At 41.0% G+C, this 21,184-nt stretch overlaps 1 protein-coding gene across 1 annotated transcript in view; it reads right to left on the reverse strand.

The window, feature by feature from the left end:
* Window positions 1-6,778: 6,778 nt before the first annotated feature.
* Window positions 6,779-21,184, reverse strand: part of si:ch1073-358c10.1 (peptide methionine sulfoxide reductase MsrA 1) — a 30,845-nt gene continuing 16,439 nt past the window's right edge. The window contains exons 5-6 of the mRNA XM_037542102.1: window positions 13,221-13,327; window positions 6,779-7,031 (exon numbers count right to left, since the gene is read on the reverse strand). Of these exons, the coding sequence (XP_037397999.1) occupies window positions 6,858-7,031; window positions 13,221-13,327 (281 nt within the window). The 3' untranslated portion in view covers window positions 6,779-6,857. The remainder of the gene's footprint in view (window positions 7,032-13,220; window positions 13,328-21,184) is intronic.

Consider the following 21,184-nt stretch of genomic DNA (forward strand, 5'->3'; position numbering starts at 1 on the left):
TTTTCACATCAAAATAAATGCAACAGCAGCTTTGAGAAAACATGCTATTAAAGGAGAACATTAAAATGCAGAAACAGATTTTTACCAGCACTGGGCCTCATTCACCAACCATTCTTAAGAAGACTCTGATGTTCACCAATGTTTTCTTATTTGGGATTTGTTCTTAGGTAAGAACAGAATCTATACACACTGAAGAGCACAAAGGCGAGAACAGTTCTGCGCTTTAAGAAAACGTCATGAATCTGACGTAGACTTTTTCTTAACACATGGAATATTGGATACTGGAGAATGAGGCTCAATGATCTTAAAGGGTAGCTAAACAAACTGATTACTCATTAAAGCCAGATACATGCTCAGGGATGCAGTTCATTGAAATAAAAACACTATCAGACTGTTTTCAAAATGCTTTGTGTTTAAAAGAGAAGCTCAGATGGGCCAGGCGAGGAGAGGTGGGAGCTGACCATTCAAGTATAAACAGCAGCACAACTAACACCACTGCTGCCACCTGCTGGAGAAAGCAAGGGGTGTGTGGGTGTGTGACTTCAAAGACACACAAAGGAAATAAACATACCTACAAACACACAGACACATGCACACACATACAAACACACACACACACACAAAATACCACAAAAAGTAACAAAACTGGATCTTCAAGACATTTAAAGTCAGTGTTGGCCAAACAGTCTGGAATTAGGGGAGGGAGGGAGAGAGAGGGGAGGGAAAGAGAGGGGGAGAGAGGGGGAGGGAGGGAAAGAGAGAGAGAGAGAGAGAGACAGAGAGATAGTAGTTGTTGTTAAATGCTGTTGTTATCAGTGCTCTGCTGGTCAGTAGTATGCTTGTGTAAACAGTGCTGACCGTTTCCTGAATGTGTCTCTCATTTACTCACCTGTGGGTCACAATAATACAGACTCATCTGACTTCAGTTTTATCCTCACACACTCACTCACACACACACACACACACACATTTTAAACACATACAAAAACACACGCACACTTATATTCACACAACCATATGCATACACTTATACACAGTCATATACACACTTATATTAGGATTAAGTGACCCTTATTAGCCCCACAACAGGGAAATTTCACCTCCGTATTTAACCCGTCTGTGAAATGAAACAGCACATACACACTAGTGAGCACATACACACTAGGGGGCAGAGAGCACATTTGCCGATAATGGGGCATTTGACGAGCGATGGGGAAACCGATACGCAGTGCCCGGGAAGCAGTTGGAAATAAGGTGCCTTGCTCAAGGAGACCTGTCACGTACTGTCGGCTCTGGGGATCAAACCGGCGACCTTCCCGAACCATTTATAGTGTGTGCACAGGGAGTATAAAGCAGGTGTTGGTGAAAAAGTGGAGTGGTTGCAATTGGACACAAAATCAAAGGGATTCTGATGTTGCTGAAAAAAATCATTTATTGACTGTATTCTTAAAAACACGCACATACAAATCATACAGAACGTTTCTGTTCAGAAGCTTCTTTTCCATGAACAGATGAGGGTCCATTTAAATATCTGAGGTTAACATGGTTGATCAAGTAAACAATAGTTCACCTATCAATCACCAACACAGTCAAACCATCAGCCAAATCAATGAAGACATACCAAATCATCAACCTGAATCTTCACCATTAAAGCTTATTTAACAGCCATATTTCACTGTGAGTTTTCTTTTCAAAGACTGCAAAGCTGAAGACACACCTGACAAAAAGCCCCACCTTGTGAAAAAAAAACGGAAGACCACCCTTTTGTGACGTCAGCACTCAAACATTTTAGGTGTTTAAAGGCGCCTTTGGACCAAACATGTTTTAATATGTGCTTTTAACAGTTTGGAAAGGAAAACTGTCCAATTATTATTTAAAACCTGCTCTTAATACCAAGAACATACTTTGATGAACATGCAACTCTGCATATTAACACACAGTAGTGCTTAAAAGTTTGTGAACCCTGCATGTTATTTTCTATATTAATGTGGTCAGAAATATGATCAGTTTTTCATTTAATTCATAAACATAGATAAACCCAATAAAACAAATAACACAAGCAATCATAAAGTTTTTTATTTATTTATTGAATAAACTGATCCAAAATGAAATTTCTTTGTTGGCAAAAGTGTGTGAACCTCAGCTTTCATGAACTGGTGTGACCCCCTGAGCAGCAATGACTTCCAGCAAAAAGGTTCCTGTAAATGTTGGTCAGCCCTACAGATGGAGGAATCTTGGCCCGTTTCCCTGTACAGAACTGCTTCAACTCAACTGTTTTCTTGTTTCTACTCAGCTAAGATCTGGACTTTGTCTCCAAAATGCAGCCTTTCTTCTGCTTCAGTCATTATTTGTTGTCTAACAGGTGTTTTTAGGGTTGTTGTTCTTTCTGAAGCACCTAGCTTCTATTGAGGTTCAGATCAAGGATGGATGCTCTAACATTTTCCTGTAGGAGGTCTTAAAACAATCCAGAATTCATAGCTCCATCAAATGATGGCAAGCTGTCCTTGTCCAATAGCAGCAAAACAGCTCCAAACCATGATACTGCCACCACCATGTTTCACAGCTGGGAAGTTTCTCATGCTGGAATGCAGTGTTTGATTTTTCTCATTTCTCATGGCAAGAAATCTTTTTTGGCCTTATTCATCCACATAACATTATTTTTGTAGTCTTCAGCATCATCCAGGTGGTAAAACTTTAAACAGGCAGCAGCATTCCTTCTGGAGAGTAGTGGCCATGCTATTATTCCATATGTAATATTCTTGTTCAGTGTTTGCCTGATTTTGGACTCATATTAGCCAGTGTAGGAGAGGCCTGGATATCTTGAGCTGTTACCCTGTGGTTCTTTGTGATCTCCCAGAATATTATATCCTTACTCTTGGGCTCAAACCTATTTTTTAATGTTTACTCCTACCCCTTGTTTTCAAGTGTCATCTTGCCCCTTGGAACTGTGTTACAGGGTAGTGGTTGAAATTTTACCCTACAAAATGAGAAAAGAACATTACTTCATTTACAGGCTACTAGTGGTGCTCTGTAGCAGAGGAAGGTCAAGATCAGCAACCTCACTGCTGGACTTTAGTTATATTTAGGGAATCATATGCTTTCAAAGAGGGCAATTATTTATTATCACCAACCACTAATTCTTTGGTGATATGAAGCTAAACTCACTATTCGCCCAGTCAAATTTCCCATTCTACCTTAAATGGTGCAGCAGTTCCAGTGCCTGAGGGGCCAGAATGTAAGTGTAGCTAGCTAGCCACCAAGGGACTGGTGTTCTACTAGTGATTTTTATGTTTGTTGTGAAGAAAAGGACAATAATACATTGAAATGACATTAAACTAGGATAATAAAATGGATTTTTTTTAACAGAGAAAATTCTCATATTTGTGGATTTCTTTGGTCACTTGTGCAACCATCTTGCCAGTTTTTCTTCTTCATTATATTACTTTGTTTGGAGTGAGTCTCTGAAAAACCTCCATTTGGAGGGTCATGTGGCCCTAACACTTTGCCCTACCCCTTTATTTCAACAAGAATCAGGACACCCTACTGCTAGATGCTAACATGCAAAACCGAAGGATAGGACTAGATGATGGGGGCTGGGGTGAAATGGGATTGGGCCAACAAGTTGTTTTTGTTGGATTGTTGGAACACTTTTGGGAAGGGCACGAGTGGGACTGAATTTCCTCCATTTGTATACTATCTGCCTGCAGTGAATTGGTGAAAAATAATATTAATAATTCTATGTATAGACCATTTACATACCAGTAGCAGCTCAAAGTGCTTTATAGAGATGCAACAAAGCTGAACAGTGAAAGAAGAAACTGTGAATATTAATTTAAAATAATATAAGACAACAACACAGATCAAATTAATCAGAATGAATTAAAATTAAGATAAATACCAAGAGATGTGGTACACCTTTCTAGGCTAATGAGCATCAGCAACTTCTTTTCTGAGGTCCTCAGCATTGCATGTGACTTAGACATAGCATGCAATAACAAATATTTCTGCTCTAACAATTTCAGACTTTGATACACTCACATCTGACTGTCATTTGATTGATTGAACCTCCTGACAATCATTATCCCCTATACCAAACTGATCATTCTAGAGGTTCACACACTTGTGCCAACCAAATTATATGATGTTGGATCACTCTGTTCAATAGATTAATTAAAAACTACACAACCGTTCATGTTATTTGTTTTATGGGGTTCTCTTTGTCTGTTGTAATGACCTCAAAGAAGATCTGATCTCACATAAGGTTATGGAGAAACTCTCATAATGCTAAGGGGGTCACAAACTTTCAAGCAGCACTGTACATGGGCATATGTACATTTCTAAATATACAAAAGTATAAGCACAATTTGCTAAACATTTGCTGGGATGATTTGGAGTGGAAAAAAAATTACATTTCACCAAAAGTGTTCCAAAACTTTTAACAGGTAGTGTAATAAATATGAAAACTATAAATTATAAGAGGAATGTGCAGAAGTGTCTTCCTTCCTGTCCAACACCTAAATGTATAAGGAAAATAAATGCCACAGATCTTATTCTGAGTGGTCTAAAGTGATGTAAGTTATGAATTCAGCTCCTCATACAAGCTTTCACTTACAAGAGTTTACATAATTTCTATAGAAAAGCACCAACCATTAGAATGTGACCCTGTGGAGCAGCTGCACATGAGGCTAAGGTGACCATGCTCAATGCCAAGTGTGGGCTAGATGGGTATAAAGCCCTCCAGCATTGGGCTGTGGAGCAGTGGAATGGTGTTCTCTGGAATGATGGAACTCCATCCAACATCAGCAGCTGACCTCACTAATGCTCAATCAAATGCTCACAGAATCATCACAATGTTCAACATCTAGTGTAAAGCCTTCCCAGAAGAGTATAGGCTGTTATTGCAACAAAGGAGGACAAACTCACTATTAAAGGATATTTTTTATAAATTATTATTGGAATAACTCAGTGGTCAAGAGTGATTCAGAGTGGTTTGATGTGAAATGGTTCTGATTTCTTTACAGTGGTGGTGATAGGAACCAGGGGTCGCCATGACTACAACACAGATGTAGACGTTTTGTTTATTATTTATTCTCTGAGTTTTATATGGAATGTTGATGATGGGTGGAAAAAAGTGGAAAATATGGAATACACTGAACAAAAATATAAAAGCAACACTTTAGTTTTTGCTCCCATTTTGCATGAGCTGAACTCAAAGATCTAAGACATTTTCTACATACACAAAAGAAAAGTCAGTATCTGGTGTGACCAACACATCTCCTTTGCATACAGTTGATCAAGTTGTTAATTGTGGCCTGTGGAATGTTGGTCCACTCCTCTTCAATGGCTGTGCAAAGTTGCTGGATATTGGCAGAAACAGGAACACGCTGTTGTTTACGCCAATCCAGAGCATCCCAAACATGCTCAATGGGTGACATGTCCGGTGAGTATGCTGGCCATGCAAGAACTGGGATGATTTCAGCTTCCTGGAATTGGGTACAGATCACTGCAACATGGGTTCGTGCATTACCATGCTGCAACATGAGGTGATGGTCGTGGATGAATGGCACAACAATGGGCCTCAGGATCTCGTCACAGGATCTCTGTGCATTCAAAATGCCATCAATAAAATGCCCGTGTTCGTTGTCCATAACATATGCCTGCCCATACCATGACCCCACCACCATGGGCCACTTGATTCACAACGTTGACATCAGCAAACCGCTCACCCACACGACGTCATATACAGTGTACAGTGAAAACCGTGATTCATCCGTGAAGAGAACATCTTTTCAACGTGCCAAACGCCATTGAATGTGAGCATTTGCCCACTCAAGTCGGTTATGACAACGAACTGCAGTCAGGTAGAGACCCCAATGAGGACGACAAGCATGCAGGTGAGCTTCCCCAAGATGATTTTTGACAGTTTGTGAACAAATTCTTCGGTTATGCAAACCAACTGCTGCAGCAGCTGTCCAGGTGCCTGGTCTCAGACGATCTTGGAGGTGAAGATGCTGGATGTGGAGGTCCTGAGCTGGTGTGGTTACACGTGGTCTACGGTTGTGAGGCTGGTTGGATGTCTCTGCCAAATTCTCTGAAACGCCTTTGGAGACAACTTATGGTAGAGAAATGAACATGCAATTCACAGGCAACAGCTCTGGTGGACATTCCTGCAGTCAGCACGCCAATTGCACACTCCCTGAAAACTTGCGACATCTGTGGCATTGTGCTGTGTGATAAAACTACACATTTTAGAGTGGCCTTTTATTGTGGCCATCTAAGACACACCTGTGTAATAATCATGCTGTCTAATCAGCATCTTGATATGCCACACCTGTGAGGTAGATGGATTATCTCAGGAAAGGAGAAGTGCTCACTAACACAGATTTAGACACACTTGTGAACAATATTTGAGAGAAAAAGGCCTTTTGTGTACGAAGAAAAAGTCATAGATCTTTGAGTTCAGCTCATGAATGGGAGCAAAAACTAAAGTGTTGTGTTTATATTTTTGTTCAGTGTAATAAGTTTAGGGACTATTTTGCCTCACAACACCATGCATGTTATGTATCCCTCCACCAAGAATGGATTTTAAGGCCAAAATCTTCTCAAAACTATCGCAAAACAATGTCTCAGTCATCAGGCAGTGAATTCATAACCATTTCATGTAATAACTTTCTATGAGAGAGCTTTTAGAGGTGGACGTCTGGTTCCTATCACCACCACTGTGAACAATTCTGACTCAGTAAGTTTCTCTAACACAGAGAATTTCACACCAAACCACTCTGAATTCAAAAGAAAAGCTTTATTCACGCTCAAATGAATGTCTTGTATTATTAAACACTTATCTGTTAACCAAAGGGTCAAAATTCATCCCTGTCTGAGCCGAGAGGGCAGGTGACCCCAGTGCCCTTTAACCCACAGTAGCCTTTTGGCACTTTATGCAGGTACTGCTGATGATAATCCTCTGCATAATAGAACACAGAGTGCTCACGGATCTCTGTAGTGATCTCACCCAGACCCTTCAGCTTCAGAGCCTAAAGGGAGAGGGAGAGGGAGAGGGAGAGGGGGAGAGAGAAAGAGAAAGAGAGAGAGAGAGAGAGAGAGACTTTTTTGACTTTTGACGGTCCTTTAAAACAGTCATCCGTTACATTGTGTCATCTTAAGTTATACTGAAATAAATTAAATGATTAAATAAAAATAAGACAACACTTTATAAACAGGTAAAAACAAATGGACACAAACAAAACAAAGTCTGGCTCATCTGAGCTCAGGAGCAAAGCAGAGCTCACCCTTGCACACCAAGCACACGGCCCCACCACAGCAAAATATCACTTCAAAGACCTCCACATCACACATGCCCTTATAATAATTAAAATCTACTAAAATCCTTGATCTGACCAACCTAGAGAATCTACCCAAGTTGTCCTAAGGGGGAGGGTGTTGGTGGCAAATAACTTGGTCGCCTCCATCCTGTGGCACAGATTGTGTTTTACAGCTGCCTGCAGGACTGGTACAGGAGGTGCAGAGGAGGTTGGTGACTTTCTTCTGGTCAGATCAACACTGGGTTTGATCAGCTGTCCTATACCTGCCAGTACAAGAGGGAGGAGAATGTCTGGTGGATATCAGGTCCAGGACCATGTCCTTTCACATTCAAGCTGCCCAATGACTACTGTTCCATGGAGCAATTGCTTGGAAGAATACTGCCAGTGTGCTTTTAAGACGAGCTGGTGGAATGGAGTTCAATAAACACCGGTTCCTTGTGACCGTGCCAGAGGCTGTGTTGGCAGGACTTACACCCTTCTATAGATCAATGCTGGAAGCCTAGACGGTGTTTTCTGTCTCAAGGACTGATGATACGCCTGCTGGTATGTGGTGGTTGGAGGAGCCACTGTTATTTAACTCCTCTTTATCATCAGCTCTTTTATCTTGAGCAGTTTGGCATTTGGTGGCCACAGGATACATGCTGGGCCACCTTATGTGTACAGGATCGGCGGCTATGAGTGAGAGGATGGTGATCAGGTCCGGTCATCTGCTGGATCAGGTGTTGGTAGAGATACAGAGGTCACTGCCAGCTGACTACCTGGGCTTCCTGAATGACCCATCTGTCATCGCCCAGTGGAGGGAAGGCTGTCAATATGATTTTCCTGAAGTGACTGTTAGCCCTGCTGTGGAGTGGACTGAGGATGAGAGGTGTCTCCTTTGCTTCACCACTCCAGTACTAGGCACCTTCTCCTTGGTTGGGAGGAAGTACTTGGTGTGTGTGTGAAAGTGTCCCAGGCACTTTATCTGGAATTTTATCGATAAGATGGTCTGAGTTGTTTGACGCTAACTCTTCCCCGAAAGGCTGCTGGCGGGTCCTGTGTAAGTGGCCGATTGATAATCGGACAGCTGATCTCCAGTGGAGGACCGTGCATGGAGCAATAAGCTGCAAACAGACATTCGGTGCACCTCGATCCAAGTGTTGGGGAGGCCTGCCTCTTCCGCCCACAAATTGAGACCCTCAAACAGACCCACAAACAGACTCTCTCGTCCAACATCAGTGTCTGACCTCACAAATGCTCATCTGGATAAACAGACAAAAATTCCCACAGACACAATCCAAAATCTTGTAGAAAGCTTCCTAGAAGAATGGAAGTCATAATAGTTGCAAAGGGGAACCAACTCAATATTAATGTGCATGGATTTACAATGGGATTCATAAAAGCTCCTACAGGTGTAATATGTAGGTGTCCCAGTACATTTGTCCATATACTGTATCCACCCCGGCCTTTTGAGGCTCCACCCCAAGTTGATGATTCATCCAATACGACTGTGAAAACCCTGGCTGGAAACCAAGGGGAGTGAAATCAGGACGGGGTGTGAGATTGTGGTGCAGCACCCACTACTAGTTGGGCTCAAAGCGCCACTCTGCACTCTGAACCCTAAAAGCTGAAAGCATGTTGGCTCCCTCTAGAGGCCACATCAAACACTGTCCAGTGGGAGCGCTTAGTGTGCAACTTCAAACAATTCGCACAGCTTTGAAAACCAGCACACACACTTTACAGAGTGTTTCAGGGTCTGTGTGATGCTTATCAGCACAGCAGGCTATGAGGAGAGCGCACAGACAGAGAAATAAACATTCTGATAACAGTGATGAAAAAGGATCAGTTGAAAGTGTCAGACTACAATAAAGAGAACACAGTGTTTATATATCAGTTAAACTGTCACGTCCTCGTTATTCTTAAATGTATTTGCGCTTGGCATACCGGTTAGGACAAAACCTGAAAGGAAAACATGAAACAATAATGTAATATATTTCCTGTAGTAAATCAGAAAATTACCATGATATGTCATCAGAGATTAAAGAAAAAAAGTTGAAATTCTTTACAGTAAAAATAAAGACAGGGACTGTATGACACAAGAGAGGTGTAGTTTTGCAATTTGGCCACTGGATGGCAGTGTGGTATACACAGTGTTACTGCACATGAGCTGAATCTCATATGGCTCCCTTCTCCCTATATAGTGCACTACGTTGCAGTTCAAAATCTGGCTCCTGCACCAAAACGGTGCGTGATTTGTCTAATAAATATTCATTTGGGATATAGCCTGAGTCTGTGTAGCATCCATACTGGACAAACACTGCACCAGGATTGAGCTGGAGATGCAGCCTGGTGTTCTCTTTCCCTCTCCTCTCTCTTTCATACTTTTTCTACTCTCCTCTCTCTCCCTTTCCTGCTTTCTGTCCTTCTCTTTCTTTCTCACTGCCATCTCTCCATTTCTCTGACCAAAATTATTTAGAAAAAGTCTGGTGCCAAAGATTTACATTTAAAGTAAAGTATGCTTTTTCCTTCTCCTGTAAAATTCCTATTTTGGAAATTTGAAGGTTTTCTTCTGACATATGTATACGTGTGTGTGTGTGTATGTTTATATGTGTGTGTGTGTGTACTTGTCTTGCTACCATTGTGAAGATCACATCTTGCAATGACAACACAACATTTTCAAAGATTCAGGACCTTTTTGCTGGTCCTCACTTGAGTATGTGTTGTAATAAATAAATAAATAAATAGGAAAATATTACAGAGCAAAATGATCAGCAATATGATATTTTATTATCATGTTAAATTATTTTCAAATTTCTGAGCATATGGTGGATGTTGTCAGTGCTTAAATATGTGTATATATATATATATATATATATAAATAAATGAAGAAAGAAAAAAAAAAAAATATATATATATATATATATATATATACGGGTGTGTGCACGTGAGTGTCTATATGTACGTGTGCGTTCTGATTGCCTTTAAAACACAGCTGCTTCCCCGAGAGCACAACCTCTGACCTTTGCTCTACCCAAGGCCAAGGCCATGAGGCACATCCGTCACTACGGCAACCTAAACCCCACCCCCCCATCACCTTCTGACACATTTGAGCCCCACAGAGCGTAACCTATGACCTCGGGATCTTGGGTTACTATAGCGATCGGACGATCGTTTTGTCGCCACACCTCTGAACACAAAGGAGGAGAGAGCGTTAGCTAGCACTGGTTAGCGCATCGGTTAATGACGTTACAGATGAAATGAAGAGTTAATTTATGATTTTTAAGAGGGGGCAGAAATGTGACAGTGCTGTACCCCAGAAAACTGTTTACAAAGTCTTAACAGAACATCTGTTTGGGGGTCTGGGGTCCCCGTCCTCTCTTGTTATTATATGGACGAAGTGAAATCTCGGGGGCAGCTGTGGGGAGAATCCATCCGTGTGATCTAACAAACACAGACACTAGCACAACACACACATTACTGTCTTAATCCATTCTGGAGCTGGATTAGTTTAACCAGAGGAGGTGCGATAATCTAATTTGTGTGATTTGACTGGCCGATGCGTATGGAATAAAGGATCTGTCTAATTTCCCCAAATTAGCCCAAACAGTCCAGATTCAAACATCGTCGCGCAGATGTTTACCTCAGCAATATGTGACAAGAGCCACACATCTGACAAATAACAACTCGTTGTGCGGCTAATTGGCAAATAGGCCAACATTATGTAAAGTGAGCTTATTCAATTTAGCAAATGCTCAACAAGGTGGAAAACAAACTGCCTTGCAAGAAGTGCTTTCAAGTTCATTTGCGTTCTCCTTAGAATTTGGTCATCGCCAAAAGTGAGACAAACTGAAACTCCATTTTATCCGTTAGCCTCACCTTCAGGTCACAAATAAAGAAAACAAAGGGAGGTGCTATTTTGTATGATGCTGAAGTTAGTTTCCTAATCGCCAGCTTCTTATTTCAATTTTTCCGTTCTACCTTAAATGGTTCAGCAGTTACGCTGTTACATTACACATAACGTTACTGCTGCATCATTTAAGTTGGAACAGCAAAATCTGAACAAGAAGCTGGTGAATAGGAAGCCGACTTCAGGCTCTTGTGTTTTCTACTACCCAGTTTTGTTATTACATAAATAGGTAATTCACTCTGGAATTACTACTTAGCAGACTAAAATGTACATATACTGCAGATTCACACCGGATTAAAATCACAAATCTCGTCAGTATTCATTCAAATTACAGCACGTCCCCACGTTATACTCATCCAGCTGCAACAGGGCTTTATAGACGATATGTATAGATATGTAAAGTCATTCTGTAGCCATATTAGCAACTCCAGGCCTACTGAAGTATATCAGTCTCAAAATTTAAATGAAAATGTAATATGCAAAATGGTATTTGTATATTCGCATTTGAATTTCCACTGTGCTGGAAAGAGGTCATTACCAATACAAATTGTTAGAAGCCTAATGATAGCTTCACTGTGCTGGGATTGGACACTGCACCAGTAAAGTAACCATTAGGCTAAACATCCAATTACAAAATACACAAAAAGCTCAAACACTACAACAATCCTGAACTACACATCTGTAAAAACACATCAAACACAAGGCCTGTTCTCACCCCAAGTACTGTGTTTTAAGTGTGCAAGTCAGTAAAAGCTTCTATCACATCAAATTTTTTAATAACTAAGCAAACATAAAAAACCCATTAAAGGCGTTGAGGTAATGCTGTTTCTTAGCCTTTCAGTGCACAAAAATGTGCTTTCAGTTCTGATGCAAGCAGCTGTTAGTACTTCATTTATTTGCATGCTACTTTTCGATTTTTTTTATAATTGCTTCCCATATCATTGCTGAGATATGCAACAACTTTATCCAACATCACATTTTATGTTGATATCATATAGTCTTAATAAATTACCATCCATCACTGTATTGTGGACTATTGATACCTTTCAGATTGTTTATGTAAATAAAGGATGTCATGTTTGACAGGCTAAATAAGAAAGAGAAAGGCCAGATTGTTAACAGTAAGTTCTAAAGCCAGGGTGTGTCTTGGTATTTGTGGGTATATTAGTGGGTAACTACATCTGTGAAGGCATTGTTACTCCTGAAATGTGTATACACATTTTGCTGATGTCTATACACTTTTTTGGGGGGGATGTCTGTTTTAACATGACATGCCTGCATCAACAAGTCAGCCTTTCAGACTATTTATGAAAATAATGGATGTTTATTCTTCAGGCTAAAGAAAAAAGCACCTTCCAGATTGTTACCAGCATAAAGTTCAAAATCCAGAGTCTGTCATGGCATGGAAGGGTATTAGTGGGTAACTGTGATGGCACCATTAATGCTGAAAGATACATGCACATTCTGCTGCCTTCTAGACTATGTCTTTTTCGGTGAAGGTCCCACACAGCTGAAAAACTGTGTAACACAAAAACGGCAAAAACTTTCAGCTTTCAAATCAGGATGGATTTTGTTTTCAGTCCCCAAATGATTATTAAATGTTGTTAAAGGAAAGGTGATGGTGAACATGCACCTGTCCCAACTTTTCCAAGTTCACATTTCCAAAAAAAGCAAAAAAGGTTAAACTACTGTAGCGCTGTACTCAATGTAATAGACAACAAACTGTGTTTACTAATCACAGCTTTCTGTTTCATTAACATTTTACCAGAGGTGTGTAGAGCAGCCTAAATACATACTCAAATAAAAGTATTTATACAGGGGCTGCAGTGCAAACTGGCTGAGCCATTCTTAGGTCATAGACATGTGTAATAAAGTTTTGGGTCTGCTGGTGGTCCCTGGACATTTAAAGGGTTAAGTACCTGTGCTTGAATAAATATAATTACTTACTACCCACCTCAGCATTTCACATTCTGTTCTAACGGTTTGGAATGGAGGTCAGTAGGAGGTATGTCTACCTGCTGGTAGGTCTCTTTGCTCCTCATGGCGAGCTCCTGCTGCTCTGGAGAGTATGTGTAGATAACGGAGCGGTACTGTGTCCCTCTATCGTTCCCCTGAGACATTCCTGTACACATTACAGAGAGACAACACACATCATCAGACAAGCAGAACTCAGACCACTCAAAAACTATGCAATCTTACAGTGACATATCACTTTTCTCTGATTTATATACGTTTTTATTTAATCTTTCTGTCTTCTTTTGGCCTTTACTGTCTTTTTTTATTTCTCATTATTTCTCATTTTTGTTCTTTTCTGTCCTTTTTGTTTCTCTCTTTCACTTACTCCTTTTTATTCTTTTTCTCTCTTGTATTCCCTCTCTATTCTATATCTCTGTTTTGGTCTTTTCTCTCCTGCCTCTCCTATTTCTCTCTCTCTCTGCAGTCTTGGACAGTGTCCATCTTGCCTCCAGCTCCTTCTGTAGCTCCGTTTATCAAAGGCCATTATGCAGCGCTCTGATTGGCTGATTCCCAGAGTGATGGCCTCTGACCTTCCTCATCTGACCCTGAGGCCATCGTGGTCAGCACGGTGACCGAATGCATCATACTGACCAACACACACAGATAGAGAGAGAGAGAGAGAGAGAGAGAGAGAGAGAGAGAGAGAGGGAAAAACCAAAGAAGGAGAAGAGAATGTTGACGATCATGCTGATGGTGGTGATGATGGAGATCATGGAGATCACAGAGTCATGGTAATGATTGTGGTAGTGATGACATCGATGATGATGATCATTGTGGTAATTCTCATGATGATGATGGAAATGACTGTGATGGTGATGACAGTAATGATGATAATCTGGTTACGGTGATGATTATGGTGATGGCAGTGATAGTGATAGATGACAGTGACAGTAATGTTGGTTACAGCACTTATAGTGGTTACGGCGATTATAGTGAGGCTGATGGCGATGATGGTGATTATGGTGTTTTGGTGACACTGACTTTGATTTTGGTAATCATGGTGAGCATTACAGTGATAGTCAGTGATGATCATGATGACAGTAATGATGGACATAACTATGGTGATGATAGTGCTGGTGATAGTGATGACGATTAAAGTGATTACATGGTTATAGTGATGGTAATGATGGTGATGACTATGGTGACAGTAATAATGCTGATGATTACGGTGATTGTAGCAAAGGAGACAGTGATGATGGTTAGAGTGATTATGTGGTTATAGTGATGGTAATGATAGTGATGAGTAAGGTGACTATAATTATGGTGGTTATGGAGATTATGGTGAGGCTGATGGCAATGATGAATTATGGTGAATGAATTACGGTGTTTTGGTGACATTGACTTTGATTATAGCAATAATGGTGATCATTACGGTGATGGTAACGGTGATTGTTATGGTGATGTAGCAATGGTGATAGTTATGCTGGATAGGGTGATTATGTGGTTACCGTGACAGTAATGCTGTTAATAATTATGGTGATAGTATTGATAGTCATGATGGTTAGGGTGAGTATGTGGTTATAGTGATGATAACGATGGTGATGATTATGGTGATGGGAATGATGGTAATATGGTGATGGAAGTGATAGCCATGATGGTTAGGGTGATTATATGCTTATAGTGATGATAACGATGGTGATGATTATGGTGATGGTAATGATGGTGATCTGGTGAATGCAGTGATAGCCATGATGATTATGATGACGATAATGATGGTGATATGGTGATGACAGTGATAGCCATGATGGTTAGGGTGATTATGTGGTAATGATTGTGATAGTGACGATGATTACAGCAATAGTAATGATGGTGATGATTATGGTGATAGTAATGATGGTAAGGGTGAAGATGGTGATTATGGTTTTCCTCAATGTTTGCAGGAGATTTTTCTGCCTCCATCAAAGATCTGTTATTATTTATGAGAAGCAGCCTGTACAGACTGAATAATTCACACACTTTCTTTCTTCTGGAAACACACACACCCTCACACACAGGCTGAGAGAGGACACCACCGTGTTCACTCCTCACATGGAAACACTCCCTTTTCAGTATGTGCACAGAAATACTCCAACTCTGTCCCAGTATTCACTCTGTGCACATATACATTCCGGCTGTGTCCTAATATTCACTTTGTACACTTAAACGCTCCAGCTATGTCCCAGTATTCACTCTGTGCACATAAACACTCTGGCTGTGTCCTAGTATTCACGTTGTGCACGTAAACACTCGGGCTGTGTCTCAATATTCAGTCTATACATATAAAACTCTGGTTGTGTCCCAATATTCACTCTGTGCACATAAACACTAGCTGTGTCCCAGTATTCACTCAGTTCTAGCTATATTTTGGTATTTGTTCCTTTGTGTTAAAATACACAGTGAAATTATGTGAAAAAAGCACTGCAAGCACTACAACTCTCAGTGTCACTGGCCAAGAGTCAACCTTGATTTCCAGACATGTTGTGACTTTTTAGATCAACTCCACATCACAACTCTAAAACCCAAACACACTTGTACCAGCTGTACAAGAGAAACTCAACAGTCTTGTGATTTATTCAGAAAAAAAAAAGCAAATCACAGTGAACTTCATTCAAAAAGCCTGTAACGACCCCTAACACAGTCCGTTCTACTGATCAAAATGATTAACTGATGCTTGTTGAGTATAAATAGCTCAAAATCAGTGGAAATAAACTATGAATGAAGTGTAAATGTTACAGAGCTGCTTGTAATGTAATGAATTATGTCATTCATTTTACAAGACCATTTTACATCCTCGCTGTATCCCTTAGAATTTAACAGACTGTTTTCATTACAGTGCCTTTAAGACTGTCATATGTAAATGAGCTGTGCTCTGATTGGCTACCCCGTTCCAAAAGCAGTCTGTTCTGAAACACTCCCTATAACTTCAATGTGAGCAGACGGACCTAACTGCTGTAGGTTGAAGAGTCAGATATTTGTTAAGGTGTTGGATTTTGTGACATGATGCTGAGATTTTCGTTGGGAGTGACAAGGATGGACAAGATTAGACATGAGCAGATCAGAGGGACAGTGAAGGTGGAGCAGTTTGGAGATAAAGTCAGAGAGGCCAGGTTGAGATGGTTTGGACATGTGTTAAGGAGGAATAGTGGATATATTGGGCAAAGAATGTTGGAGATGGAGCTGCCGGGTAGAAGGAGAAGAGGTGGACCTCAAAGAAGGTTTATGGATGTAGTGAAGGTGGACATGGAGATGGTTGGTGTGAAAGTAGAGGAGGCAATGGATAGGGCAAGATGGAGGCAGATGATCCGTTGTGGCGACCCCTAAAGGGAGCAGCCGAAAGAAGAAGTTGGATTTTGTGACATCACAAAAACGACTAATTCAAAAGGAGGCTGTTTTGGCAGCTCGATATCTGGACTCTAATGAATTGAGGAGTGAATGCCATATTTTGAGACTTTAACTGCATTGACATACTGCAACAAATTGCCTCAATAAAAAAAAAAACAAAAAAAAAAACAAGAAACTTGGTTTTACACACCACAAGCCCTTTAAAGCCAATATGAATCACAAATCAGAACATATTTCTGAGTGAAACAGGACATTCAAGCAGGAAATAGGCATGAAATAATTGTGGGTGGGATAATTTTACTCTTCAGGATTTGATTGAATGGCAAAAAGTTCAGAAGCTATGTTCCAGTTCAGGGGCTACATCCTTTGGAGGCTGCATTTGAAGGCAGATTGTGTCACAGCGGCACAACTAGTCTGTCCTGTTTTGAAGGCTCTTTCATATGCATCTGAGAAATGTGTCCCTCTTTTCCAATGGGTGGATCCTTCACCACCCAACATATCCTGAGAAAGTATTTGAGAACAGGGCTGCATCAGCAAAGGAGCAAACAGTGTTTGAGGAGACACTTTAAATTTAAGTATTGGGTATAAACTGAGTATCGAATACCTAACGCTACAACCGTTAAGCCAATATGGTTGAACTTACGCTAACGGACTGGCGTCTGCAGCTTTAATGAATGACCAAATAAAAATTAACATCAAAGTTTATGGCTTTAAAGAACTTTAAAAGAACTTGAGATGAGTGACGTTCCGTGATGCAGCAGTAAGGGCGGGAACAGCGGTGCTTTGATGTAAACAGGAAATCAGCTGTAGAGCCTTCGTGGGTCTATGCAGCCTTCGGAGGACACTGCACCTGAATCGGGACACACTGAAATGGTCTTATTTCAAGAAATCGAGAAACATTTGATTTTATGATGCATAAGCCTTTTAAAGCTGCAGACAGCGCATTTTCTGACATTTAAATCGCCCAACTTTCTTGGCAATTGCAACAGAAATTAGTGACAATTAACGATACTATCGTCACTTGGTTCAAACCGAGTGTGTGTATCCACTGCTGGGAGTGTGTGTGTCCTGTGGGTGCAGCGATGCAGTGTGCGTGTGAGAGCAGGAAGCTAAGAGGGAGCGCTGCAGAGTGCAGTCTATTTATATTACTGTTACATAACACACACACACACACACACACACACACACTTCAAGAAATGGACAAAAGTGCTGATGGCACCACACACACACACACACACATACACACACACACACACACACATCTTCACTGAGAGACCCAAGTTCTAGTTTTGCACTTTGTGGGGGCCGAATGTCCTCATGATAATATAACATGACAATTTTGTAGTTTTGTAATTTTTTTGTAGTAAAAGCTATTCCGATCACAAAAACACCTTTTGATTTGAAAAACTGAAAAAGCAGAAAAATTGGCTCTTGGCTACTTTGGTTGAAGTTAGAGGGAGCTGTATGTGTAAGTGTAGTATTTCTTAGCTAGAGCAACACAGAAGTCAAGAAAAGTCCCCACAGGTATAGCAAAACCATGTGTAACACTACTCCAGTCAAGTGAATGAGAGTGATAATACAATAACACACGCTGTATCTGTAACTGCTTTTATCGCTTTTCTTTTTTTCCTCCATCATTTTCTTTTCCCTCCTCTTCCATCTTATCTTCCCTGCTTTCTTTCTTTCTTCTTTCTGTCTTCCTCTTTTTCCATCATTCTGCTCCTTTCTTTCCCTCTCTCTCTCTTTCACTATTTTCTCCTTCTGTTCTTTTTTCCACCTTCATATCTCTCTTCCTTCTCTCTTTCTATTTATTTTACTCTCCTTTTTCATTCTCCATATTTCTATCTCCCTTCTCTCTCTTGTTTTCACTCTTTCTTTCTCTCTTTATCTCACTTTTTTCATACATTTTTTGTGCCTCTCTCCTTTTTTAACTCTATTTGAGGTTGTGATGACTTAGGCATGAAGCTAATTGGTGCTATTATTTCCATTACTTGTTAACTACATTTGCCTTGTAGCTCCGACACTAAAACTAAAGAACACTTCAGAAACTGAACACAGCTTGGCTGATTGGCTACATCTGGGGTAACTGAGAAAATAACATTTTTGCCTGAACTGTGGCTTTAAACTCTCTTTCTCTCTCTCTGCATATCCAATCTCCATACATTAGCTCCAGTGACTGACGCCTCTTAATGACTCTGCGCTTTCCCGCCCCACTGGGGGGATGGGGGGGTCAGAGGTCGCCACGTGCCGGCTGTAACCCCACCCTCCTCCCCGTCCTCTCAAAAGAGTGAGGGGGGATTTATTTTAGAAATGGGCCATTTCTTTTATTTTGTCTCCCCCACAGCGAGCTGCAGCTGATCCCAATAACCCCACCAACCCCACTAACAAACCTTCCTATAACCCCACCAACACTCCCAACAACCCCAATAACCCCACCAACACACCTTCCTATAACTCCATCAACATTCCCAAGAAACCTACCAACAACCCCACCAACAAACCTTCTTTCAACCCCATCAACACTCCCAACAGCCCTTATAACCCCAACAACACTCCCAACAAACCTATAAACAACCCCACCAACAAACCTTTCGAATAACCCCACCAACACTCCCAACAAACCTACCAACAACCCCACCAACAAACCTTTCAACCCCACCAACACTCCCAAAAAATCTACCAACAAACCCACCAACAAACCTTCTTTTAACCCTACCAACACTCCCAACAAACCCACCTATAACCTATGAATAACACCACCAACAAACCTACCTACAAGCCCACAAATAACCCCACCAGCAATCGCAACAATCCTGCCAATGACCAACAACAACTTTACCAGTAACCCCACCAATAACCTCACCAGCAATCCCAACAATCTCGCTGATCTTTCCACTAACAGACTTACCAACAACTTCTTCAACAACCCCAACAATAACCCAAAAACAAACCCACTAATAAACCCACCACCCAGACTGACTTACTGAAAAACAAATGGTGCTTGAATTAAACTGCCATAAAAACACATCAGACCTCATCTTTAAAAGGAAAAATAAAGACATTACACATAAATTAAACAGTAAAAGTAATGTGATTTAATAACCATAAAAAATCAGCAGAAGCATGACAGAGCCAGTCACTGCCTTCTTTCTTTATCCTTTCCTTCCAGAAAGGCTGAAGAAAAGCAAGGGAGTGGGGGAGGAGAGGGATGGAGGGATAGAAAGAGTGAGTAAGAGATAAAAGAGGAGAGCAGGGATGAGCGGGACGCCTCAGGGGCCGGACGTCTCTGGAACTGCGGTAATGTGGAAGAGGGGAGAGGCAGGAGAGGAAAAAAAAGGAGAGAGGAGAGAACAAAAGAGAGGAAAACTGAAGAGAAAAGAAGAGAACAGAAAAGAAGAGAACAGAGTAGATGTGAGAAGAGAAGAGAAGAAAAAACAGGATAAAATAAGATGAGAGAAGAGAAGAAATGAGAAGAGAAGGGAAGAGAAGACGAGAGAAGAGTAGGAAAGAGAAGACGAAAAGAGAAGATGAGAGAAGAAAAGAGTAGGAAAGAGAAGATGAGAGAAGAGAAGAGAAGAGAAAAGAAGAGAAGGAAAGAGTAGGAAAGAGAAGATGAGAGAAGAGAAGAGAAGAGAAAACGAGAAAACATAAGAGATGAGAAGAGAAAACATAAGAGAAGACTAGAGAAGAAAAGACAATAAAAGAGAAAAATAAGAGAAGAGAAAACATAAGAGTAGAGAAGAGCAGAGAAGAAAAAACAAAACAGGAGAAGAGAATAGAAAACAAATTAAATAGCACTGCATAAACAACATGATGCTAACTTATATTTACTTTTAGCCACTCAGCATAGAGCCATTTGTACGATGCTGTGGTTGCTATTAGTTGTCATTAAATTTACTAATTAGCACTCAGATTAAAGGAGAAGTTCACGATCCCTACAGCTTCAGCAGAAGTGGGTGGAGCTCTAGATAGCTAGATAGCTGGACAGCCGTAAATGCTTGGTTTTTGTGACATCACAAAAACAGTAAGTTCCAAACATGCTCTGTTTCCATATGTGGACAGCATGGACTGGATTGTACACATCGAAAAAGTGTTTATAAGCTACAAATAACCCTTTTTTTCCCCAGAAAAGAAAGGCACATTGAGTTTTCCCTGATATGGGCTCTTTAATCTGACGCTGTCTGTGAGTGCTGAGGGTAGTTCCCTATTAAATGAATAAGTAATAAAGTGCTGAAGCGTGTGCGCGTGTGCCATGGCCTAGAGACAGTGCCAGAGTAATTGTTGCTGGGTATGAGATCGGGGTTACGGAGCAGACAGTGCTGGGTGCACCTGATTGGTTGGAAACGGTGCTGTCTGTGCTGCGATTGGTCGGTTTGCGAATCACGCCGCTGAAAGCAGAACCCTTTGAACTGTGAGACGACGGCGGAATACTCAGGCCTCGGAACGCAACGGGAACACGCTGTGTGTGCGTGTGCGTGTGCGTTAGGCATGCATGGAGGAACAGCCTACAGAGACGTTTCCGCCTCCCTGCACTAACATCGACCAATCAGAGCACGCCACAAAAACCCACACCAACACTCCAGTCACGCAACACGGGCACACACACGCTCGTACGCCTGGGATGGCTCTCTTTTGGGTCACA

This window comes from Pygocentrus nattereri, chromosome 10 (genome assembly GCF_015220715.1).
Source record: "Pygocentrus nattereri isolate fPygNat1 chromosome 10, fPygNat1.pri, whole genome shotgun sequence".
Taxonomy (NCBI): Eukaryota; Metazoa; Chordata; class Actinopteri; order Characiformes; family Serrasalmidae; genus Pygocentrus; species Pygocentrus nattereri.